This window comes from Rana temporaria, chromosome 5 (assembly GCF_905171775.1).
Source record: "Rana temporaria chromosome 5, aRanTem1.1, whole genome shotgun sequence".
NCBI classification, from domain to species: Eukaryota; Metazoa; Chordata; class Amphibia; order Anura; family Ranidae; genus Rana; species Rana temporaria.
In genome coordinates, this window is record NC_053493.1 from 381989216 (window position 1) to 382011247 (window position 22032).

At 43.4% G+C, this 22032-nt stretch overlaps 1 protein-coding gene across 6 annotated transcripts in view; it reads right to left on the reverse strand.

Annotated features, from left to right (window-relative positions):
* The window catches only part of TRPS1 (transcriptional repressor GATA binding 1), a 369634-nt gene that overhangs the window by 258702 nt on the left and 88900 nt on the right, over positions 1-22032 (reverse strand). For all 6 annotated transcript variants that reach the window (XM_040354872.1, XM_040354869.1, XM_040354868.1 and 3 more), the window contains one exon: positions 2715-3616. In XM_040354872.1, the coding sequence (XP_040210806.1) occupies positions 2715-3614 (900 nt within the window). In that variant the 5' untranslated portion in view covers positions 3615-3616. The remainder of the gene's footprint in view (positions 1-2714; positions 3617-22032) is intronic.

Sequence of the window (22032 nt, forward strand, 5' to 3'; positions counted from 1 at the left end):
AGTAATTATGTCAAAGTTTTTTTTCTTTTTGAGATCAAGGTTTCAAATAAATAAATAAATAAAAGGTGACCATTTTAAACACCCCTGTCAGTGTTAAATGGTTTGTATCAACTCTCTAACTGCCATTTTGCTAGACAGATTGGCCTGTTAAAGTAATTAAAAAATTTGCAGACTTGCTGGATGGATCACTAGGTTCAAATAAAGGAAAAAAAAAAACCAAAAAGTATATAACATAGTTATCACATCTAAGAATTGTTAAAGGGTAAGTCCACCCTAACTCTAAAATCTCTACATCTACAGACATCCACGGTCTAAGACTAACCTATCTAGCCCTGTAAAAAATAAATCACTATACATACCTTTTCTGAGGCTGCTCCAGTCTCACGCTGAGCTGTCGGCGGAAGGTTCGCTGTGTAGGCGGGTGCAGAGGAGGCAGCCAACAACAGAAGACCCATAGTAACTCTATGGGGGATGTCACCTCCCATTCAATTCACAGCCGTTGCTGGCTGCGTCCTCTGCAGAGCTTCTGCCGCTGGAGAACGGACCGGAGCGGCTTCAAAAAAGGTATGTATACTGTACTGATTTCTTCTTTACGGAGCTAGATATGGTAGTGTTAGATCATGGATGTCTGTAGATGTAGTGAATTTAGTGTTAGCGTGGACTTCCCCTTTAAGCTGCAATATAATAAATGTTTTCCTTTTAGGTTTAATATAGACTTAATGGTATAATTAGGCTTTAAAACAGACCTTCACCCAAAAGGGGAACTTTCGCTCTTCCTACTTCCCCCTTCAACTTTTGGCACTTTTTTTTTGGGGGGGGGGGTAGGTACCTAGTTTTGACAAGCATCCAAGCGGTGGGCTGGATCAGGCAATTCGAGGTTCCACTGTACTTTCCTATCTATTTACTAATGCTAGCAGCATGAGGATTACAAAAAAATCCTGTTCCTGGAGCCCGCAGCAGCCCACTCAGCTGCTTCGCAGCCACGCATTCAGTTCATGGCTAAAACTAGAGGTCAGCTGATGTGAAGTGGGAGGGGTTGGAGGAGACCCTATCTCCTGATTTTGGCATTGGTGTCACTGCTACGAGACACCACAAAGTCGGAGGCACCCTGAATCCGGAGACACTCACTGTTACACTGTTACACTACCTGTGATTATAGTTGCCAGTAAAAGCCCCCCACTACAGTTCTCAAATCAGCAGATGACCTTGATCAAGAGCACCTAAGTTGACTGATCAGAACTCCCCCTAGCATTGACACTGATCCTATTAAACCCCCCCCCCCACCACCACCAAAGGAGTAATAGAAGGAATACAAATAGAGAATACATGGAAAAGAGAAAAAAGGTGAGGAACAAAGAAAAGGGTAGCAAAAGACAACTAGAGTGAGGGATGGGGGGGGGGGAGGGAAAGGAGAAGAGAAAGAGTGGTAAATCCTAAAATGTACCATAAGGGGTTTTAATACTGTAGGAGTGGAAGGGACTCAGGGAGCGCTAAATATTCGTGGGTTAGGGGCACAAATTACTTGTCTTGCCTCGGGTGCTGACAACCCACACTACGAAAATAATTTTACTGTTAGGGGTCCCCACAACTTGGGAAATTTTATCAAGGGGTCACGGCACGATAGAGGTTGAGAACCACTGATCTAGATAATCTTAATGTGTAAAAGGGACACTAGACATACTGGGCCAGATTCACAAAAGAGATACGACGGCGTATCTCCTGATACGCCGTCGTATCTCTGAGATACGATTGTCGTATCTATGCGCCTGATTCATAGAATCAGGTTACGCATAGATAGCCCTAAGATCCGACAGGTGTAAGTGACTTACACCGTCGGATCTTAGGCTGCAATTCTAGGCCGGCCGCTAGGTGGCGATTCCATTGCGGTCGGCGTAGAATATGCAAATGACTAGTTACGCCGATTCACGAACGTCCGCTTTGCCCGTCGCTCTAAATTTACGTTGTTTCCGTAGAGATACGTCGCGTAAAACTAAGCATGCCCTCTAGGTGGTCTAGCCAATGTTAAGTATGGCCGTCGTTCCCGCGTCAAATTTTTAAATTTCACGTTGTTTGCGTAAGTCGTCCGTGAATGGCGCTGGACGCCATTTACGTTAACGTCGAAACCAATGACGTCCTTGCGACGTCATTTAGCGCAATGCACGTCGGGAAATTTTAGGGACGGAGCATGCGGGAACGCGCCTAATTTAAATGGTCCCCTCCCCATTTGAATTAGGCGGGCTTGCGCCGGGCGGATTTACGTTACACCCCCGCAAGTTTACAGGCAAGTGCTTTGTGAATCAAGCACTTATGCTGAAAACTTGCGGCGGTGTAACGTAAATGGGATACGTTACGCCGCCGCAGCATAGCCCATTTCTACGTGAATCTGGCCCACTGTACTTGTTTTATATAATCTGAACAGAAGGCACTAAAAAGAATGGAAAGAAGGGGAACAATATATAGCTGACTTCCTGCACAGTCATCATACTGCTGAATTCTCGTCCATACTCCACAGAGATAAACATTTCCTTTTTATTGCCCAATTTAGTAAAAAATGGCAAACTTATATAGTATTTTTATGTATGCAGTTGAGAAGTTTATAAGCAGATCTAAAACATAATGTAATTCTTCAATTAACTTTCACAGTCCTTCAAAACAACAAATGCATGAAATTAAAAGATTTACTTGTTGGAAAAAAAAAGAAAAAAATAACTAACCTGCACATCATATGTTCCATTAAACAAAACGGGCCTTTGAGAGTTCATGTCCTGTAAGACACCTGAAATCACAGAACGATTCACCTTGTGGAAATCTTTGGATTGGCTGAACTGTACCATATTATGAAGTGCCAAAATTTTGGTGTCAAGTTCGACATCTTGCCTGGTACGGTTGTGTAGGCCAAGATGGTATTTGCGAAAGTGTTTGATCAAGTCTGTGGGATCGTTCCCATAGTATCCATAGCCACAAATGTTGCATTTGAAATCCTGAAGCTCTGGGGACAAAGGTGCAGACTCAGAATTGTCACTGACCAACACAACAGCTTGGGATTTGTTCAGCCCTGAACTCCCATCTAAAGGCACTTGTAGGTTTTCAGAGGCCACGGAGGCTGGACTAGAGTTCTGACAGTCTATTTTAACATTTTGCACCGTGAGGTCTGCAGCCCTTGGTGAAAAGTCATCCTCTTCTCTGGTCTCTGGGATATCTCCAAGTGGAGCAGAGACTAAATCTGGAGTGTCATCACTTTCAGTTTTTAGGGGTGATTTTAAGGGCTCTAAGGCAGCCCTAGGATCTAAAGAGGACAACATATTCCTCTCTGTCACCTCATCGTAGACAAGGTTTCTGCCCTTGAGGTGGCTATAGTTGAGCACACCTCTCTCGGTATTTCCCAAAACCTCACAGTCTTTTTTAAAGCTTGAAGAAGGTTCTTGGTCATGGAAACCTTGATCTTCACTGTTATGTTCCACAGAATTAGCCTGTTCACTATTTTCTTGCATCGGATCAGTGGGAATTTCTGAGTTCCTTAAAAGATCTTCTTGCTCTGGTGCAGCAGACTCAATTATCTGTCCTTCACCTTCGCTTGCAACGTTTCTTAGAGGGGGATTCTTTTTCCGGACCATATCTATGAAAAAGAAAAAAAATATGAAAAATGTAAAATTACCAAGGCAGGTTTGTTTGCATCATATAAAATATAACTAAAGGTAGAATGTTTCCACTCCTGGCAGTAAGACATCCCAACCCTGACTGATGCAGACTGGGACGAGGGCATCAAAAAAGGAAAAAAAAGCAGCACCCTCTAAGCGTAGTAGTCTCGTTTTTAATAATTAAAAACAGGTAATTCGTATGAAGGTGTCACTTATTAGGAAATTAAAAACATGGGCTTATCTGTACGTATTGTCGTCCGCTCAAGCATCCGTATTGTAGGTGCTCTGCTGGTCCTGATGGTCTTGGACAGGCGTCGCTGTGTGTTACACACTTCTATCAGCCGCGGTAGCGAGATGGTATAGATACTGGGCCAGATTCAGATAGGTCAGCGGATCTTTAGGTTACGTTACGCCGGCGCAAGTTTTTGAGGCAAGTGCTTTATTCAGAAAGCACTTGCCTCTAAAGTTGCGGCGGCGTATCGTAAATCCCCAGGCGGAATTCAAATTCCGCGGCTAGGGGGTGTGTAACATTTAAATCAGGCGCGTCCCCGCGCCGAACGAACTGCGCATGCGCCGTCCGCTAAATTTCCCAGCTTGCATTGCTCTAAATGACGTCGCTAGGACGTCATTGGTTTCGACGTGAACGTAAATTACGTCCATCCGTATTCGTGAACGACTTACGCAAACGACGTAAAAAAATCTAAATTCGACCCGGGAACGACGGCCATACTTAACATAGGATGCGCCGCATATAGCAGGGGTAACTATACGCCGGAAAAAGCCAAACGCAAACGACGTAAAAAAAATGCACCGGGCGGTCGTTCGTTTCTGAATCGACGGAAATCCTCATTTGCAAATTTGTCGCGTAAAAAAAACGAAACGCCACCTAGCGGCCGACCTGGAATTGCAGCCTAAGATCCGACGGTGTAAGTCACTTACACCTGTCGGATCTTAGGGAGATCTATGCGGAACCTGATTCTATGAATCAGGCGCATAGATCCGAGAACTCAGAGATACGACGGCATATCAGGAGATACGCCATCGTATCTCTATTTGAATCTGCCCCACTGTCTAATCACAGCTAACCCACATCATGGTGATTACCTACAGATCCCTCACTTTATCTGAGGCAGTTATCTAATCGAAGTAATGGAAGATCTGGCTGGAGGATATATAATTTTACCCTTCACACCAACACAATTTCCGTTAAGCACCGGAGGTATACCATCTCGCTACCACGGCTGATAGAAGTGTGGAACACACAGCGACGCCTGTCCAAGACCATCAGGACCAGCAGAGCACCTACAATTCGGATGCTTGAGCGGGTATATATATATATAGATCTATATATATATATATACACACACACATACATTTATATATATAGATATCTATCTCTATATATACTGTATATAGATATCTATATCTAGATAGATAGATAGATTACATTTGACATATTTTGTCTTCCTTTAAGTCTTTCCCATTTTTCCATTGCGCCAGAAACAGAACATAAATAAAGTGCACTAAGGAAACAACGAATAACATTTTTTACAAAGCAGATAACATAAGACAATATTAATGAGATTGTGAGCTTGAAACCACCTGTACATGATCCATTAGTTGAATGGGAAAGTTCGGCGGCAGTCTATGTAGTATTTTTTTTTTCTTTTGTCCATTAAAAAAGGGATAGGGCTAGGACGAAGAAAGCCTCATAACATTACTGTGCTAATGTTGGAAATATAGATCGGCCAGCAACCGACATCCATCTCTTTCTTCTAATTCAATGAATGTCATCAGGAAGTAGAGGGAGACTTTACACCGGCACTAGGACAATTGTCTGATCAGTTTAAGGCTTGTACTGAATGAATACAGCTAACTGTATTGCCATGCCAGTACATGTCAACCATAAATCATGGATCTACAATAGAGAGGAAACATTCAAAGTTTGTTGACCTATCTTTAGAAAAAAAAAACGAAGGCGTTCTGCCAATGTTTTTCTTGATCTAATGTTCATATTTCTTCAAAAACTAGATACAAATACTGATTTGATATTTTAACATGCTGCTTTATTTAACTTTTTTTTTGTAATTGAGTAGACATAAGTACAGACTAAAGGAGATTGAATTCCCCTAAATGAGAAGTACGTACAAAACTCGTTTGGCTGTACTTCTTCTGTAAATCACACAAGTGCAGTACGTTCTGCACTCCTGCCACCCGTTATCAGCAGACAGCGATAGGGCAAGATCGCGACAATATGGTCGGGATCCACCCATAACCCTGGACCGGCACTTAGCTCAGCCTCTCAGCAAACTGCTGAGAGGCTGAGCCAGGCGCTCCCGCCCCATCCACAGCCAAGCATCTCAGTGAGCGGGGGGAGGGGGAGACTTGCTGAGTCAGAGGTTACTGACAGCTACCAGAGCTCTGAGAACCGAGCAATCAGCGGTCTTTGATCGCTCAGTTCTCAGTCTTCGAGCCGGCAGGGAGCAGATGCAGCATTGGATCGATGCTGCTCTCCACCCGGGTAAGTATGATTTAAAAAAAAAAAGCCATACTTCTCTTTTAAGAAAAACATAAAGACAAAAAAACAACAGACATGGGGTTTGTTCTAACCTCCCGACAATCTATTAACATCTAAAATAAGTTTTGTGTTTAGATACAAGTGTAGTTGCAGTCTCTGCAGCAAATTTACTATATTGTATCCTTTTAAAGACCCTACAACAGCAGTCTCCAAACTGTGGCCCGAGACCCAGATGTGGCCCTTTGCTTGGCTTTGTCCAGCCCTTGTGGCACCATTCCACCTACTGATACCAATGATGAGGCACCACTGCTTTCACTGACACCAACAGTGAGGCACTATTCCACCCACTGGTATCATACTGCCCTAAACATTTGTAACGCTAGGTGTACCATCCAGCCCTGTTCATCTGCAGTAGCAGTCAGCCTGTCAAAGTTTGACAAGCTGCTGGCAGCAGGGCTTAACGGGGCATATTTTCCCTCTATCCACATTTAAAAGCCAGAGCCCAATGCACCAGAGCTAAATGCCCAGTGTGAATGATGCCTAAAGCAGATCTATGGCCTCCTATTAAAAAATATGTGCTGCAGCACATAAATGTAAATGTATCACAGAGTCTAGCAGGCTTCCGGTAGCCTCAGGTGACACACGTCAATCACGTCGGGTCACAGTAGATTTACATAAGACACGCCCCCCTGATCCAAATTTGAATTAGGCGGGCTTACGCCAGCCGATTTACGCTACGCCGCCGCAACTTACGGAGCAAGTGCTTTGAGAATACAGCACTTGCCCGTGTAAGTTGCGGAGGCGTAACGTAAATCAGATACGTTACGCCTGTCCAAAATTGCGCGGAGATACGAGAATCTGGCCCCATGAGTTTGACTTTTTTCTCTTTTAGCACAGGCAGCAAGAAACGCCAAGCTTACATAACCCAGCGTCATGTACGTTTATTATTTTTTCTTTATTTTTATCCCAAATGGAAAGCTCTTTTAATGGTCGATGTTTTTGCTAATTCCCCATGATTAGGCTGCTTTACATGGCTGTCTGATGACTGACCATATGGCCACAGCTGTCATCAATGTCCCCCCTTCGTTTATCGCACAGATAGAACTTTAGACATGCTTTTTAAAATAGAGTCTCTTTTTTCCAGGAAAGATTATCATGAACATTTTTCAAGCAGACATATTGTGTAAATAAAAGCAGATTTGTGGGACTTTCACATTAAAGAAGCCATCCGCAATCAGGCCATAAGTTAGATAGACCAACAACGCAACACATCAACGGCTGGACAAATCACGTATCACACAAGGAGATTATAATGGGAGCCTAAACAATTTTTCAGTTAACAATTTCATGTGAAGCCATTCTCATTTTTTCACATTAGCCGGAACCCGCGCTTTATACGAGCGTGGCCGCCGGCGCTATTAATAATTATTAGTGCTCCATTAGCATTTATATTCTGTGCAGGGCTGCTTTTGAAGTTCACAACGCACTCTCTAAAAGTTTCCTTCGTTATTTACCCAAATTAATTACACCTATTTATCAAGCTTGGAGAATGTCAGTTTTGTTGTTAAATATGAAAAATTCCCCTGTAAATGTCAGCCAGGCGGCATCTTGTAAACAGTGCTTTAAAATGCATGATTATGCATGGTGCTGCTAATTAAGAGGACAGGCTGACACTAAGGAAAGGCTTTCTTTTCTTAGGTGCCTGTTTTAATGCTTCAGTACATACAGGAAACAAGAAAGTTCTACGGAACATAAATCAAAAGTGGTCAACGTTCTGCGTTTTAGGGAGTCGCATGCACCGAAAAAACTCTTGTAAAGAGCAATACACATCATATTTTTTAACCATTTTAGCCCCGAAAGGTTTTACCCCCTTAGGGCCCTTTCACACGGGCGGATCAGTAATGATCCGCTCCATGGCCCGGATCCAGAGAGAATTTACGCCGGCGTATCCATAGATACGCCGCGTAAATTCAAATCTGCGCCGGCGTATCTTCTTTCTGTATTCAGAAAGCAAGATACGCCGACATTAGCCTAAGATACGACTCTTACGCCGTCGTATCTTAGGGTGCATTCTCACGCTGGCCGCTAGGTGGTGCTCCCGTCGTTTTCGGCGTAGATTATGCAAATGACCTAGTTACGCCGATTCACAAATGTACGTGCGCCCGGCGGTAGTTTTTTACGTAGTTTGCGTAAGTCGTTTTCGGCATAATGTTGCTCCTGCTATCAGGTGGCGCAGCCAATGTTAAGTATGGATGTCGTTCCCGCTTCAAAATTTGAAATGTTTGCGTCGTTTGCGTAAGTCGTTTGCGAATAGGGCTGGACGTAATTTACGTTCACGTCGAAACCAGTACTTGAGAGCAATGCACACTGGGATATGTACACGGACGGCGCATGCGCCGTTCGTAAAACACGTCAATCACGTCAGGTCATAACACATTAGCATAAAACACGCCCCCTTCCACATTTGAATTACGCGGGCTTACGCCGGCCCCATTTACGCTACGCCGTCGCAACTTACGGAGCAAGTGCTTTGTGAATACTGCACTTGCTCCTGTGAGTTGCGTCGGCGTAGCGTAAATACAATACGCTGCGCCGCCGTAACATAAAGCACAGCTACCTGAATCTACCCCCGTGTGTCCGCAAAAGCTGCATCGGGAATCCTCCGTAAAATCCCCGCTGAGCTGGCAGCTGACAGGGCGGTCCCCGCACCCTATGGGGGATCGGATGAACACGGACCGTATGTCCGTGTTCATCCGATCCGATCCAGCAGACGGAAGAAAAATAGGATTTTCTTCCGTCCGCAAATGCGGATCTTTGTGGAGGCGGACAATTACGGGTGTCAGCGGATGGTCATCCGCTGACACCCGTAATCACATAGGGACCAATGTATGTCCCGTTTTCATCCACAACGGACGGTCCGCACGTGTGAAAGGGCCCTTAATGACTAAAGCATTTTTTGCAATATGGCACTGAGTAACTTTGACTGACAATTGCGCGGTTTCACGACGTTGTACCCAAACAAAACTGACATCCTTTTTTCCCCCCACAAATAGAGCTTTATACCTCTGCGGTTTTTATTTTTTGCACTATAAACAAAAAAAGAGCGAAAAATTTGAAAAAAAATCTTTCTGCTATAATACATGTCCCCCCCCAAAAAAAGCCACCAATTTATTCATCAGTTTAGGCTGATATAAATTCTTCTAAATATTTTGTTAAAAAAACTACAGGATCAATTTAGTGACTTCGACATTGCGGCAGACAAATCTGACCCCAAATTACACTTTTTGGGGACCAGTGACATTATTACATTGATTAGTGCTTTTTATATCTTTATGTTTGAAGCCTGACATGTGGCAAAAGGTCGCAAAGTTCAAGGGGGCCGAATACTTTCGCAAGGCACTGTAAATCAACAGTGATAATGCTGATAGACACACCCTTTGCAACATCAGCTCAACTCACTGTAGTATAAGCAGGCACTGCCTACAGGAAAGTGGCAACGTTGCTTTGAATTCAAGAGCAGTGCAGCATTGTTGCCACATCATCACCGGAAGCTGCATTAAAAGGAGAAGTAGGGCCACAACTCTTTCGGCCCTACTTTCCTGTGGGTCAAAGGAGTGCACTTTGTTCTGCACTCCTGTGACCCAGACTCAGCCAATAGTAGGCTAAAGTGTACTGTCAGCTGACATTACTAAGCTGGTCCAGACTTCAGGGGGATCCCCCCAGAGGCCTTACCGGCAGTTGGCTCGGTCTCTCAGCATGCCACCGAGAGAAAGAGGCAGTCTCCCTACTGGAGGGGCAGAGCAAGGAGCAGGTGATCTGATAATCACTGGATCTCTGCTCACTGAAGACCAAGAAGAAACCCAGATAGCAAGCTGATTGATTTTCTAAGCAATTGCTAGACTTGTCAGGCTTCACAGGTTTGTTGCAAACTTGCAGCAAGTTCGCATTGCATGACTCCAGATCAACTTTCTTTGCAAACATTCTGCAGGTCTGCTGCAAGTTCTGGTTCAGTTATGTTGGGCAATAGTCCCACTTGCAGAGCTCTTGCTGAGACTTGCAGAGCTCTTGCTGTACACTCACCACTGCAACTTTGCTCTTGCTTGAGACTTGTCACTCAAATTTGCTACAAATGGGAAAAGTGTCAACTAGAATGTGCTTCAAGTGCTCTGCAAGTGTACAGCTTACCAGTCTTAGGGCCCTTTCACACGTACGGACAAACGGTCCGTTTATTACAAGTCCGTTTACGGACTTGTAATGTATGCCTATGGGATTGCAGACGTTAGTGGATGATGCATCCGCTAACGTCCGCAACCATCTGCGTCCGCAAAGATCCGCTTTTGCGGAAGGAAGAAAACCCTATTTTTCTTCCGTCCGGCGGAACGGATCGGATGAATACGGACACACGGTCCGTATTCATCAGATTCCCCATAGGGGAGAGCGGAGGAGAGACAGGGCGGTCTCTGCACTGTGTGTGGGGACCGCCCTGTCCGCCGAGATTTACGGAGGAATCCCCGCTGAGCCAAACGGGCTAACGGAGCGGTTCAATACGGATCCGCTCCGTGTGAAAGAGCCCTTACAATTCAACACTGCCGCAAATTTATAGCAAGATATCCTTGGTTTTTGATCACTGGGTTCTCAGCCTAAGATCCCTTTCACTCTGGGGCGCTTTGCAGGCGCTATAGCGATAAAAAATAGCGCTTTCAAAACGCCCTGAAACAGCGGCTCTATTCACTCCAGTGTAAAAGCCTGAGAGCTTTCACACTGGAGCGGTGCGCTGGCAGGGCGTCAAAAAAAGTCCTGCCAGCAGCTTTTTTGGAGCGCATTAGGAGCGGTGAACTCACGGTTTTAACTTTTTTTCGGCCGCTAGCGGGGGTTAAAAGCACCCCGCTAGCGGCCGAATAGCTCCGCTAAAATGACGGTAAAGACGCCCGGGGGGGGGGGGGGGGGGCACAATGTGAAAGGGGTCTTAGAGGTTTGAAAATCCATACTCTTCTTTTAAAGGAGAAGTCCAGCCAAAGCTTATTTGGATGTACTTCACCTATGGAACACAGGAGTGCAGTTCGGTAATATTATTATTATTATTTTTTTTTTTTTTTATTTGTTATATTTTTTCCCATGAAAGTGGAGTTACCTTTTAAGTCAGGTATCTTACGGCAGCCACGCTCCAGAATTAGAGCCATTGGTTTATAGCTGCAAACTGATCACTGCTCCAGACTTGCAGCTGAGAAAGCACAGCATGGTGGGCGAGTGATTGCAGATGCATGTCATAGGCAGGGAAGCATGAAGAGAGGCCAGCTGTCAATTTTCAGTGAAAGTCAAAATTTACATTCATATTCCAGGGATCCCATGCTGCAAACCCCTAACGGACCTGCAGATGCCCATCTATACTCTATTAATTGGATGTACAATTTGTTTTCACTACATTGGTTTGTGACAGGTCCACTGATTGAATTTCAGAAAAACAGCTAAATACGCCGTTTAACCATTTGACCTCCGGAGGTTTTAGCCAGACCATTTTTTTGCGATATGGCACTGTGTTACTTTAACTGACAATTGCGCGGTCATGCAATGTTGTACCTAAATAAAATGTATGCCCTTTTTCCCACAAATTGAGCTTTCTTTTGGTTGTATTTTATCACCTCTGTGTTTTATTATTTTTTGCGCTATAAACAAAAAAAGACCCACAATTTTGAAAAAAAAAACAACAATATTTTTTCTTTCTGGTATAAAACCTATCCAATAAAACTTGACAGATAGTAACCCACGTTTAAAAGTCAGTTTTGCCACGTTTACATGCCGCGTTTAGTGGCGTTTTTCCGCGTTTGAATTTAGAAGCGTTTAAAAAAAAAATTTGAGACGTTTGGCTTCAGAAACGTCATAAACTTCTGCATCTGAACTAATTTTTTCCAGCCTAATAACGTATTGATAGATGACCCGCCTCCTACAACAGCATGAGGACATGGGCTGTAGTGGAAATCCCCTCCTAGCTGAACACTCAGCACTCAGGCAAACCCTGCAGTTTATCACGTGGCCATGGTATACAGATGAGGCAAAGGTATATAGTGGCAATATTTTATTGTAAAAAGAAGATTTATAAGCTGTTGGGCGAGGGGGGGGGGGGGGGCAGATGAACTATTTTCATATTACTTGGTTAAGTAACACTTTAAGTGGTTAAATACATATACTGGAAATGGTTTGCTCTGTTTTTTTATTTTTTATTTCAGTGTTTTTCTACTGCAATTAAGCAATAAAGCCTGGGCAGCTGCCGGCCCCCAGCCTGTGATTGGACAGGTAAGGTGTAGCAGCAGATTGATGAGCTCATCACTCTGCTCGGTCATCTCTCTCCTCCTGTCAACACACGTGCATTCAGGACCCCTGATTGGATCCTAGTGCTGCCTCATCTTATTCCAGTGCTAGTGTACATGGGATTAAGGCCTCATTCGCACAGGCGTACTACAGCGTACACCTCTGTGAGGTCCATGTTTATCCACGCGGTGTTGCGTACATCCCCATGTAGGCATTCCCATTCATGTCAATTGGGAAGCAGCGGCTCCACAGACACAGCCACTGCTCCCAATATGCACCTTTCGAAATCGCCTGAAGCTTGTTGCCCGAAAAGGAGCAGGAGCTTCACTTAGGGAGACAAACCTGGGTAAGGCAGCCCATTAAAGTGAATGGGCAGGCCTTATGCAACACGCAAAATCTCATGCAAATCGCCAACAGAGCGTATTCCTGGTGGTTTTGAAGTGTTTTCATGTGTTTTATGAGCACTTTGCAGGTGTATTAAAGGCTTTTTGCATGTATATCAAGCTTCAGTAGTTTTTTTCCTAGGCTGGACAAGGGGAGTGGAGCAGTTCTGTAGGAGGTGTGGAATCTGGCTTAAAAATGTGCACAAAAAATTATATGTTTACAGGCATTCTCATTGAAGTCTATGAGAGCAAAAACACCTGCAAAAAAAAGCTCATGTACTGTGAATGGGAGATCACACTTGAGCGGTTTTCTGCACCCTATGCCTTACTACACCTGACTATACAGAATTCCTATTCTTTCTATTTGTCCCTGTTCACGCTTGTATGCTCAATACCCTACAGCCTACAACAGTGGTCTCCAAACTGCGGCTCTGGGGCCAGATGCGACCCTGTGTTTGCCTTTTTCCGGACCTTGAGGCATTTTTCCTGCCACTGACACCAACAATGGGGCATAACTCCTGCCGTTGACACCAACAATGGGGCATTATTCCTTCCACTGACACCAACGCTGGGGCATAATTCCTTCCACTGACAACAAAAATGGGGCACTATTCCTTCCACTGACACCAACACTGGGGCATCATTTTTTCCACCTGCAACAAAAATGGAGCACTATTCCTCCCAAAGATACCAACTATTTTTCCCCTTAATACCAAAGATATGGCATTATTTACTCCCACTGGCCCCCCGAAAGTCTGAAGGATGGTAAACTGGCCCTTTATTTAGAAAGTCTGGAGATCCCTGGTCTACAACCTACACTCAAAAATTCCAGAGTTTTTGAGTGTATTCAGGCATTTTTGATCCCATAAGCTTCAATGGGAACACATATAAATATGCGATATGCGTGTTTTTGCGCACATTTTTGTGGCTTAATAATTCCTCTACTCCTAAAGTACTTCTCCTTCCCTTGCCTGCTCAGGAAATAGACTCCTGAAGCTTGATACATATTAAAAAAAAATGCCTGTAAAAAGCCTGAAAAAAATGCTTCGAAATCCCCAGGAACATGTTCTGAATACAGGCTAAAACGCTCATATATGCGGGCAAAAACGCAAAAAAAAGTGCCTGAAAACTGCTTTTCTCTGGTGTGAATGAATCCCAATAGGAAATCTTAGAGGCATTCTTTTCCTTTGAACTAGTTTTAAAACAAGACCAACTTAATTTACCAAAACACTAAAAGCGGCATAAGCGAAAAAACATTTATCAGCCGATTTGGGTGGCATGATCTCTGTCACAAACAATTCTCCCTTCCATTCAGATAAATCTCATCCATGGTCTGTCAAATTCCCATGCCAGCGATGATAAATTTCAGCAGGCCAAAATGAAAATGGTTGACACATAAGATTACAGAACATTTCAAAACATCCAACCTCCTCTTAATTTGATTTATAGCCTGGCGTAGAGGAAGAGAAGAGAGTGGAAACCCTTGAAGAGAGGTCCGTCAGGCTGGCAGGAGATGACTGAACGTTCAAGTGGTGTGTTGAGAGATTTCAATATGAGGTGTCAACCATGGTGGTGGGTAGTGGTGAGGTGGGCCTGGAAATTGTGAAGTGGCATACAGTCAACACTTTCTCAGGCACATGTGACGGGAAATGCTCTGCTGGTTGACATTAATGACTCATGCGAGAATGATGTATCATTTTGTATGTGGATAAAGACCATAAACAATTTCCTTTGCTGATGCAGCCTAAATTGCTAAGAGCACAGGCTGTGACCTAGCTATAAGCACCCTTGTCATGTTTTGTATCGTGTAACTTTATTTGTATTGCTATGCTGCCCAATTTATTAATAGGACAAATGTGTGGAAGGAGGTGTCCCTCTTCCACCCACTTGCATTTTAGGCCTCATACACATTGAGCATTTAGGGCAGTATGCGGCCAGTGATAAATTCCTGGAATGCAGATTTCTTGAGTTCTGATCATTTGTCAATAGGCACTTAATGTCCTAAACTGAAAGTGAAATTGTACTCTCCAGAAAAATGTTGCCTCCCATCCACCCCTCCTCCTCTCTGCTGCGCAAATCAGGGATTTTTTTTTTTTTTTAATAAAGCACTGGCCTGGGCGAATGATGTGTACTTTGCCCACTCTGCCTCCTGGGACATGTATGTCACATATCCCAGGGGGCATAGTTCTGCATTGGGAAAGGAGGAGGTGGCAGGGTCAGGTGATGCGACATCGGGAAGCCACTGGCTTAAAGTGGATGTAAGCCCTCCATACACCCAGTGAAGTGAACAGTCTCAGATGATACACATAGATGAAACCAAATCTCCCTACATAGGTTTTACATTTATCTGCTGTCTTCACATTTATATACTGTTTAGAAAGTTGAGATCGTGTTAGGAGATTTTCTCTTTCCACAGAGTGTGATGTCTGGGCATACAGCCAAGATAGCTAACATTGCTGATTGGAGGAAAGGCACACACCCCCTCTCATCATAGGCAGAGACTCTAAGGCCGCGTACACACGGTCGGTCCATCCGATGAGAACGGTATGTGCTCTGACACCATCAATGGGGCACAATTCTTTCCACTGACATCAATGATGAGGCACTAGTCCTCCCATTGACACCAAAAATGGGGTATTGTTACTTCCACTGGACACCAGGACATTTTCTACTCCTACTAGCCCTAGTCTGGAAAATAATAGGTAACACTTAAACTCCAAAATTCCTGCAATAATCAGTGGCTAGCACTGCACAAAACTCTACTACTGAAATTGTCTAAACAAGACCTAATGCACATGTGCCTTTACCTAGATGTCTGGAAAATGTGCCAGGTTCGGGAAACAATGCTCTGTGACACTGTGGTCTATATAACCGCACAGCTCGTGTGTCTAAACTGGGTTTTGGCATAAAACAGATTTAAAACAGCACAATTCAAAAGAACATTTAACTGGAAGTCATTCAACCACTTGTCAACCAGTACTTGGCAACAACAACTGGACTGACACAAGATCTAATGAAAAGCTAAAATGTACGAGGCATAAAACAAACAATGTTGTGCAGACACAAACATTTCGATGCATATGATCCATTCCCAGTAGAAAAATGGAAGATACACATATTGTGATGTAAAGTTTACCTACATATCCCTTGTTCAACGTGGATAGAATAGTACTTTATGATTTATTTATTTATTTATTTTGGCTGTATGCTCCAGCAGAATACAATTGGAAGTTGTAAAACTTTGGATTACCATTTTTTTTTTGCAAAACACTTGTTGAATTTCTAAAAATATTATAATCCTTGTTGGGGGCCATATACACTGACCACTAATGTAAGAGGGTCACTTCTTCACAGATTATTGATCGTTAATGTTAAAGTGGGGTCAGGGCATCATTTTTTTTTTTTTTGCAAGCTAAAATTAATCACATTAAATAGTCCCTAAAACATATTAATAGCTCCCAAATCATTCCAGAAATCATTGCAAACACTTTCCTTATATCCTCCAGCTCATGTGGTGGCCGTATCCATCATATGTGTGGGCATGTGAAGCCCAATTCCTTTTTCTTCCTGGTTTCAGGGAGAGGTGCATGCTGGGCGATTTTTAGGCACAGTAATGCCCAGAGACTCCTGGGAAATGAGTGTCATCATTTCCCAGAAGGCAATAGGGACTTAGGACAGGAAGTTGATCCACCTAGAACCAGGAACTAGGCAGATTACGAAAACTGCCTGGTAACAGCCATATAGAAGTGAGTAATTTATTTATTTATTTTTACATTAAAGGTAAGCTGTTAATAGAAAGTTCATTTTTAGGGTGGAACTCCGCTTTAAGGGTGACTTCTACTCTGACCACTAATGTAAGGGGTCTCTTTGATACTGATCACCAAAATAAAGACGTCACTTCTACACTGCTCACCAATTTAAAGCGATATTAAATCCAAAACCAAAAATATATCACATTGCAGCTTACCAATCATTAGATATGGTGGCCGCATTTGTTTTCTTTCTTTAGGCATTTTTCCCCCTCTGTTTTTCCCCAGGTGATCTCACCAGTAACACACCTTCTGCATTATACAGACACCACTCTAGATGAAGAAGCATCATCAGTCTAAGGGGGAGGGGAGTGTTAGGCCCTGTACACACGGTCGGACAAAACCGATGAGAATGGTCCGACGGACCGTTTTCATCGGTTCACCTCTGAAGTGGCCGTACGGCCTGATATGTGTACACACCGTCAGTCCAAAATCCAATCGGGTCAGAACGCGGTGACGTCAAACACACAACATGCTGAATAAAACGAAGTTCAATGCTTCCAAGCATGCTGCGACTTGATTCTGAGCATGCACAGGTTTTGAACCGATGCTTTTCTGTACTAACCATCGGTTTAGTCCAATGGGGAAGCGGTCAATCGGTTCGGTTTTGAAGCATGTTTTAACATTTTGGACCGAAGGAAAACAGACCGATAGCCTATACACACGGTCGGTTTGGTCCGATGAAAATGAACTTTGGTTCATTCTCATCGGACCAAACCGACCGCGTGTACGGGGCCTTAGGCTTCATGTACACATTATGACCGCCGGCCGAGGGAAAACGAGGGTCAGCTGCAAAGGGCGGGCCAATTCAATATTGAGCCCTACGGACTAAGACTGGAATGCCATTAAAGTTCATGTGCATGTAAAGGCAGGTGTCCCAATACTTTTGACAATATAGCGTATGTCACATTGGGAGCAGTGACTGTGTCTGGGCTGTTTGGATGTTTTGGGCTGACAACCAATATGTAGAGCAAGCATTTACAAAGCTTTTAGCAACTTTGAAAGTATATTTAAACCATAACTTTTTTATTTTTCAGGTTTGCTTTTGCATGTAGGACTGCTCAGCCCTGGAGGACTAAGGAAGATGACCCCACACATGGCTGGGCAAGGAAGATAGAGGGCAGGTGATGCTTAACATGGAGCTGGACTTGATCTGTATAGGTGAATGGTTCTCTTTTTCTCCAGTTTCAGGAAGGTGGTAGTTAGCGAAACAAATCTGTACTTTGTCTGGCATTTATTAAAAAAATATATATTCGTTATGAACTCGCTGGCCGTAGGCAGGGAAAGTTCTAAGTAAGAGGAGTCATGACATTTTTTAATAAGACCTCATTTACCATGAAAACTGAAGGAGCAGGTGGTACTGTCTGATAGAAAAGATTTTTAAGCGTCTGACGACATCTTTGATTTTTAAGCTCTCTTCTTGTGCCAAATGGAATATGACTAGATTTCTGCTTGCCTGTTATGATCTAGACATTTTTATTTTATTTTATTTTTTTATTAGCCATTTATTTATTTATCATTTTAATTTAAATCTTGGGAATCTAAACTCTCACTTAATAACGAGTAAAACTGGTAGTACGTTGTATTAACTTTGAAGTTTTAGTGAACTAATTTTTTGGGATTTTTTTTTTAAGATTTTAAGGGACATCTTGGCCTCTTTTCACTTTTTGGCAAAATGCACTACTGTCAATGGAAAAGGAGAGATTAAAGTGTGTTTAAATCAAAAAATGTAAATGCTTATCAATCTCATCAACAATGTATGGGGTCATATCTACACTGATCACCAATGAGATGGGTCATATCTACACTGATCACCAATAAGCGGGGTCATATCTACACTGACCACCAATAAGCGGGGTCATATCTACACTGATCACCAATGAGAGGGGTCATATCTACACTGATCACCAATAAACGGGGTCATATCTACACTGATCACCAATGAGATGGGTCATATCTACACTGATCACCAATAAGCGGGGTCATATCTACACTGACCACCAATAAGCGGGGTCATATCTACACTGATCACCAATGAGAGGGGTCATATCTACACTGATCACCAATGAGAGGGGTCATATCTACACTGATCACCAATGAGAGGGGTCATATCTACACTGATCACCAATAAGCGGGGTCATATCTACACTGATCACCAATGAGATGGGTCATATCTACACTGATCACCAATAAGCGGGGTCATATCTACACTGACCACCAATAAGCGGGGTCATATCTACACTGATCACCAATGAGAGGGGTCATATCTACACTGATCACCAATGAGAGGGGTCATATCTACACTGATCACCAATGAGAGGGGTCATATCTACACTGATCACCAATGAGAGGGGTCATATCTACACTGATCACCAATGAGAGGGGTCATATCTACACTGATCACCAATGAGATGGGTCATATCTACACTGATCACCAATGAGAGGGGTCATATCTACACTGATCACCAATGAGAGGGGTCATACCTACACTGATCACCAATGAGAGGGGTCATATCTGCACTGATCACCAATGAGAGGGGTCATATCTACACTGATCACCAATGAGAGGGGTCATATTTACACTGATCACCAATGAGCGGGGTCATATCTACACTGATCACCAATGAGCGGGGTCATATCTACACTGATCACCAATGAGAGGGGTCATATCTACACTGATCACCAATGAGAGGGGTCATATCTACACTGATCACCAATGAGAGGGGTCATATCTACACTGATCACCAATGAGAGGGGTCATATCTGCACTGATCACCAATGAGAGGGGTCATATCTACACTGATCACCAATGAGAGGGGTCATATCTGCACTGATCACCAATGAGAGGGGTCATATCTGCACTGATCACCAATGAGATGGGTCATATCTACACTGATCACCAATAAGCGGGGTCATATCTACACTGACCACCAATAAGCGGGGTCATATCTACACTGATCACCAATGAGAGGGGTCATATCTACACTGATCACCAATGAGAGGGGTCATATCTACACTGATCACCAATGAGAGGGGTCATATCTACACTGATCACCAATGAGAGGGGTCATATCTACACTGATCACCAATGAGAGGGGTCATATCTACACTGATCACCAATGAGATGGGTCATATCTACACTGATCACCAATGAGAGGGGTCATATCTACACTGATCACCAATGAGAGGGGTCATACCTACACTGATCACCAATGAGAGGGGTCATATCTACACTGATCACCAATGAGAGGGGTCATATCTACACTGATCACCAATGAGAGGGGTCATATTTACACTGATCACCAATGAGCGGGGTCATATCTACACTGATCACCAATGAGCGGGGTCATATCTACACTGATCACCAATGAGAGGGGTCATATCTACACTGATCACCAATGAGAGGGGTCATATCTACACTGATCACCAATGAGAGGGGTCATATCTACACTGATCACCAATGAGAGGGGTCATATCTGCACTGATCACCAATGAGTGGGGTCATATCTACACTGATCACCAATGAGAGGGGTCTTTTCTACACTGATCACCAATGAGAGGGGTTTCATCTACACTAATCACCAATGAGAGGGGTCTTATCTACACTAAGCACCAATGAGAGGGGTCTTTTCTACATTGATCACCCATGAGAGGGGTAATTTCTACACTGATCACCAATGAGATGGGTCTTTTCTGCACTGATCACCAATGAGAGGGGTCTTTTCTGCACTGATCACCAATGAGATGGGTCTTTTCTACACTGATCACCAATGAGAGGGGTCATTTCTACACTGATGTAAACGTCGCTGTTGCCATATTGTGTTCCACGCTGGAATGCATCCGGCGACCACGCGATGACGTCATCGCCTGACGCCGCGTGCGTTCCAGCTTGGAACGCGGAAGTGCCAAATGCAATCAGCATTGCATTCAGCACACATGCCTTGAAAATATAAACAGAACGGCGTGTAATATAAGGGACATCTTGGCCTCTTTTCACTTTTTGGCAAAATGCACTACTGTCAATGGAGAAGGAGAGATTAAAGTGTGTTTAAATCAAAAAATTTAAATGCTTATCAATCTCATCAACAATGTATGGGGTCATATCTACACTGATCACCAATGAGATGGGTCATATCTACACTGATCACCAATAAGCGGGGTCATATCTACACTGACCACCAATGAGAGGGGTCATATCTACACTGATCACCAATGAGAGGGGTCATATACCGGTTTTGTCGTTTTTTTGGGCTGGCGTTTTTGGTGATTGTGAATTTAATGGCATGGTGATCGGTCCATGCTGCTTAGGGTTAATGCACACGGCAGATCATCAATGCTCTTTTCCCACCCTCACCAAAAAAGGAAAAGCTTATGATGCAATAAAAGAGAAGAAGCACATCATATGGTTGCCTTTCTTCAAACAGATATAACATTTGTTGATTGTAATCCTCCTCAAAGTGATGCATTTCCTTATGCTTCTGGAATCCTTTTAATCAAAGGGTGAAAAATCCTCAACGCATATTAAATTACAATGCTTTTTCCTTGTCATCTCATGATGCCGACTGTTTTCTTCCACACCCCCTCATTAGTGTGATTTGCACCGATTAAACCCCATGATAAAGCAAATTAATTCTCCAAAACGTGCCATGACTCAAACACCACTATAAAAAGACTTCTAATCTGAAAATATGCAGTACTTTGATTAAATTTAATAAAAAGAGTCACTGTAATCTTAATTCTATGCTAGCAAGATCAAAAATAGTATTGTACTATATATGTAGATCCTGTAATTCGACATCACCAACTTGGCCACAAACAGGCAATCCGTAATCTAGAAACAGCCAACAGGATCCAAAAAATGTCTGTGATCGATATATCTGGGCTCACACATGCCCATTCTGTATGCTAATCACTATGTTGGGAAATTGAGGATATTAATGCATTCTTAAAAAATAACCTCTTAACCATTTAAGACCCGGACCTTTAGGCAGCTAAAGGACCTGGCCAGTTTTTGCGATTCGGCACTGCGTCGCTTTAACTGACAATTGCGCGGTCGTGCGACGTGGCACCCAAACAAAATTGGCGTTCTTTTTTTTACCACAAATAGAGCTTTCTTTTGGTGCCATTTGATCACCTCTGCGGTTTTTATTTTTTGCGCTATAAACAAAAATAGAGTGGTCCTTAAGCGGTTAAAGGAGAATTCTAACATGTATTACGCTTTTCGGGGGGGTGGGGATGTTCTGCCCTGTAAGGCTACATTCTCAAATAGGGATTGGTTTACTAATACTGGAGAGTGCAAAATCTGGTGCAGCTGTGCATGGTAGCCAATCAGCTTTTAATTTCAGCTTGGTCAATTAAAGTGGGTGATCTATGTACAT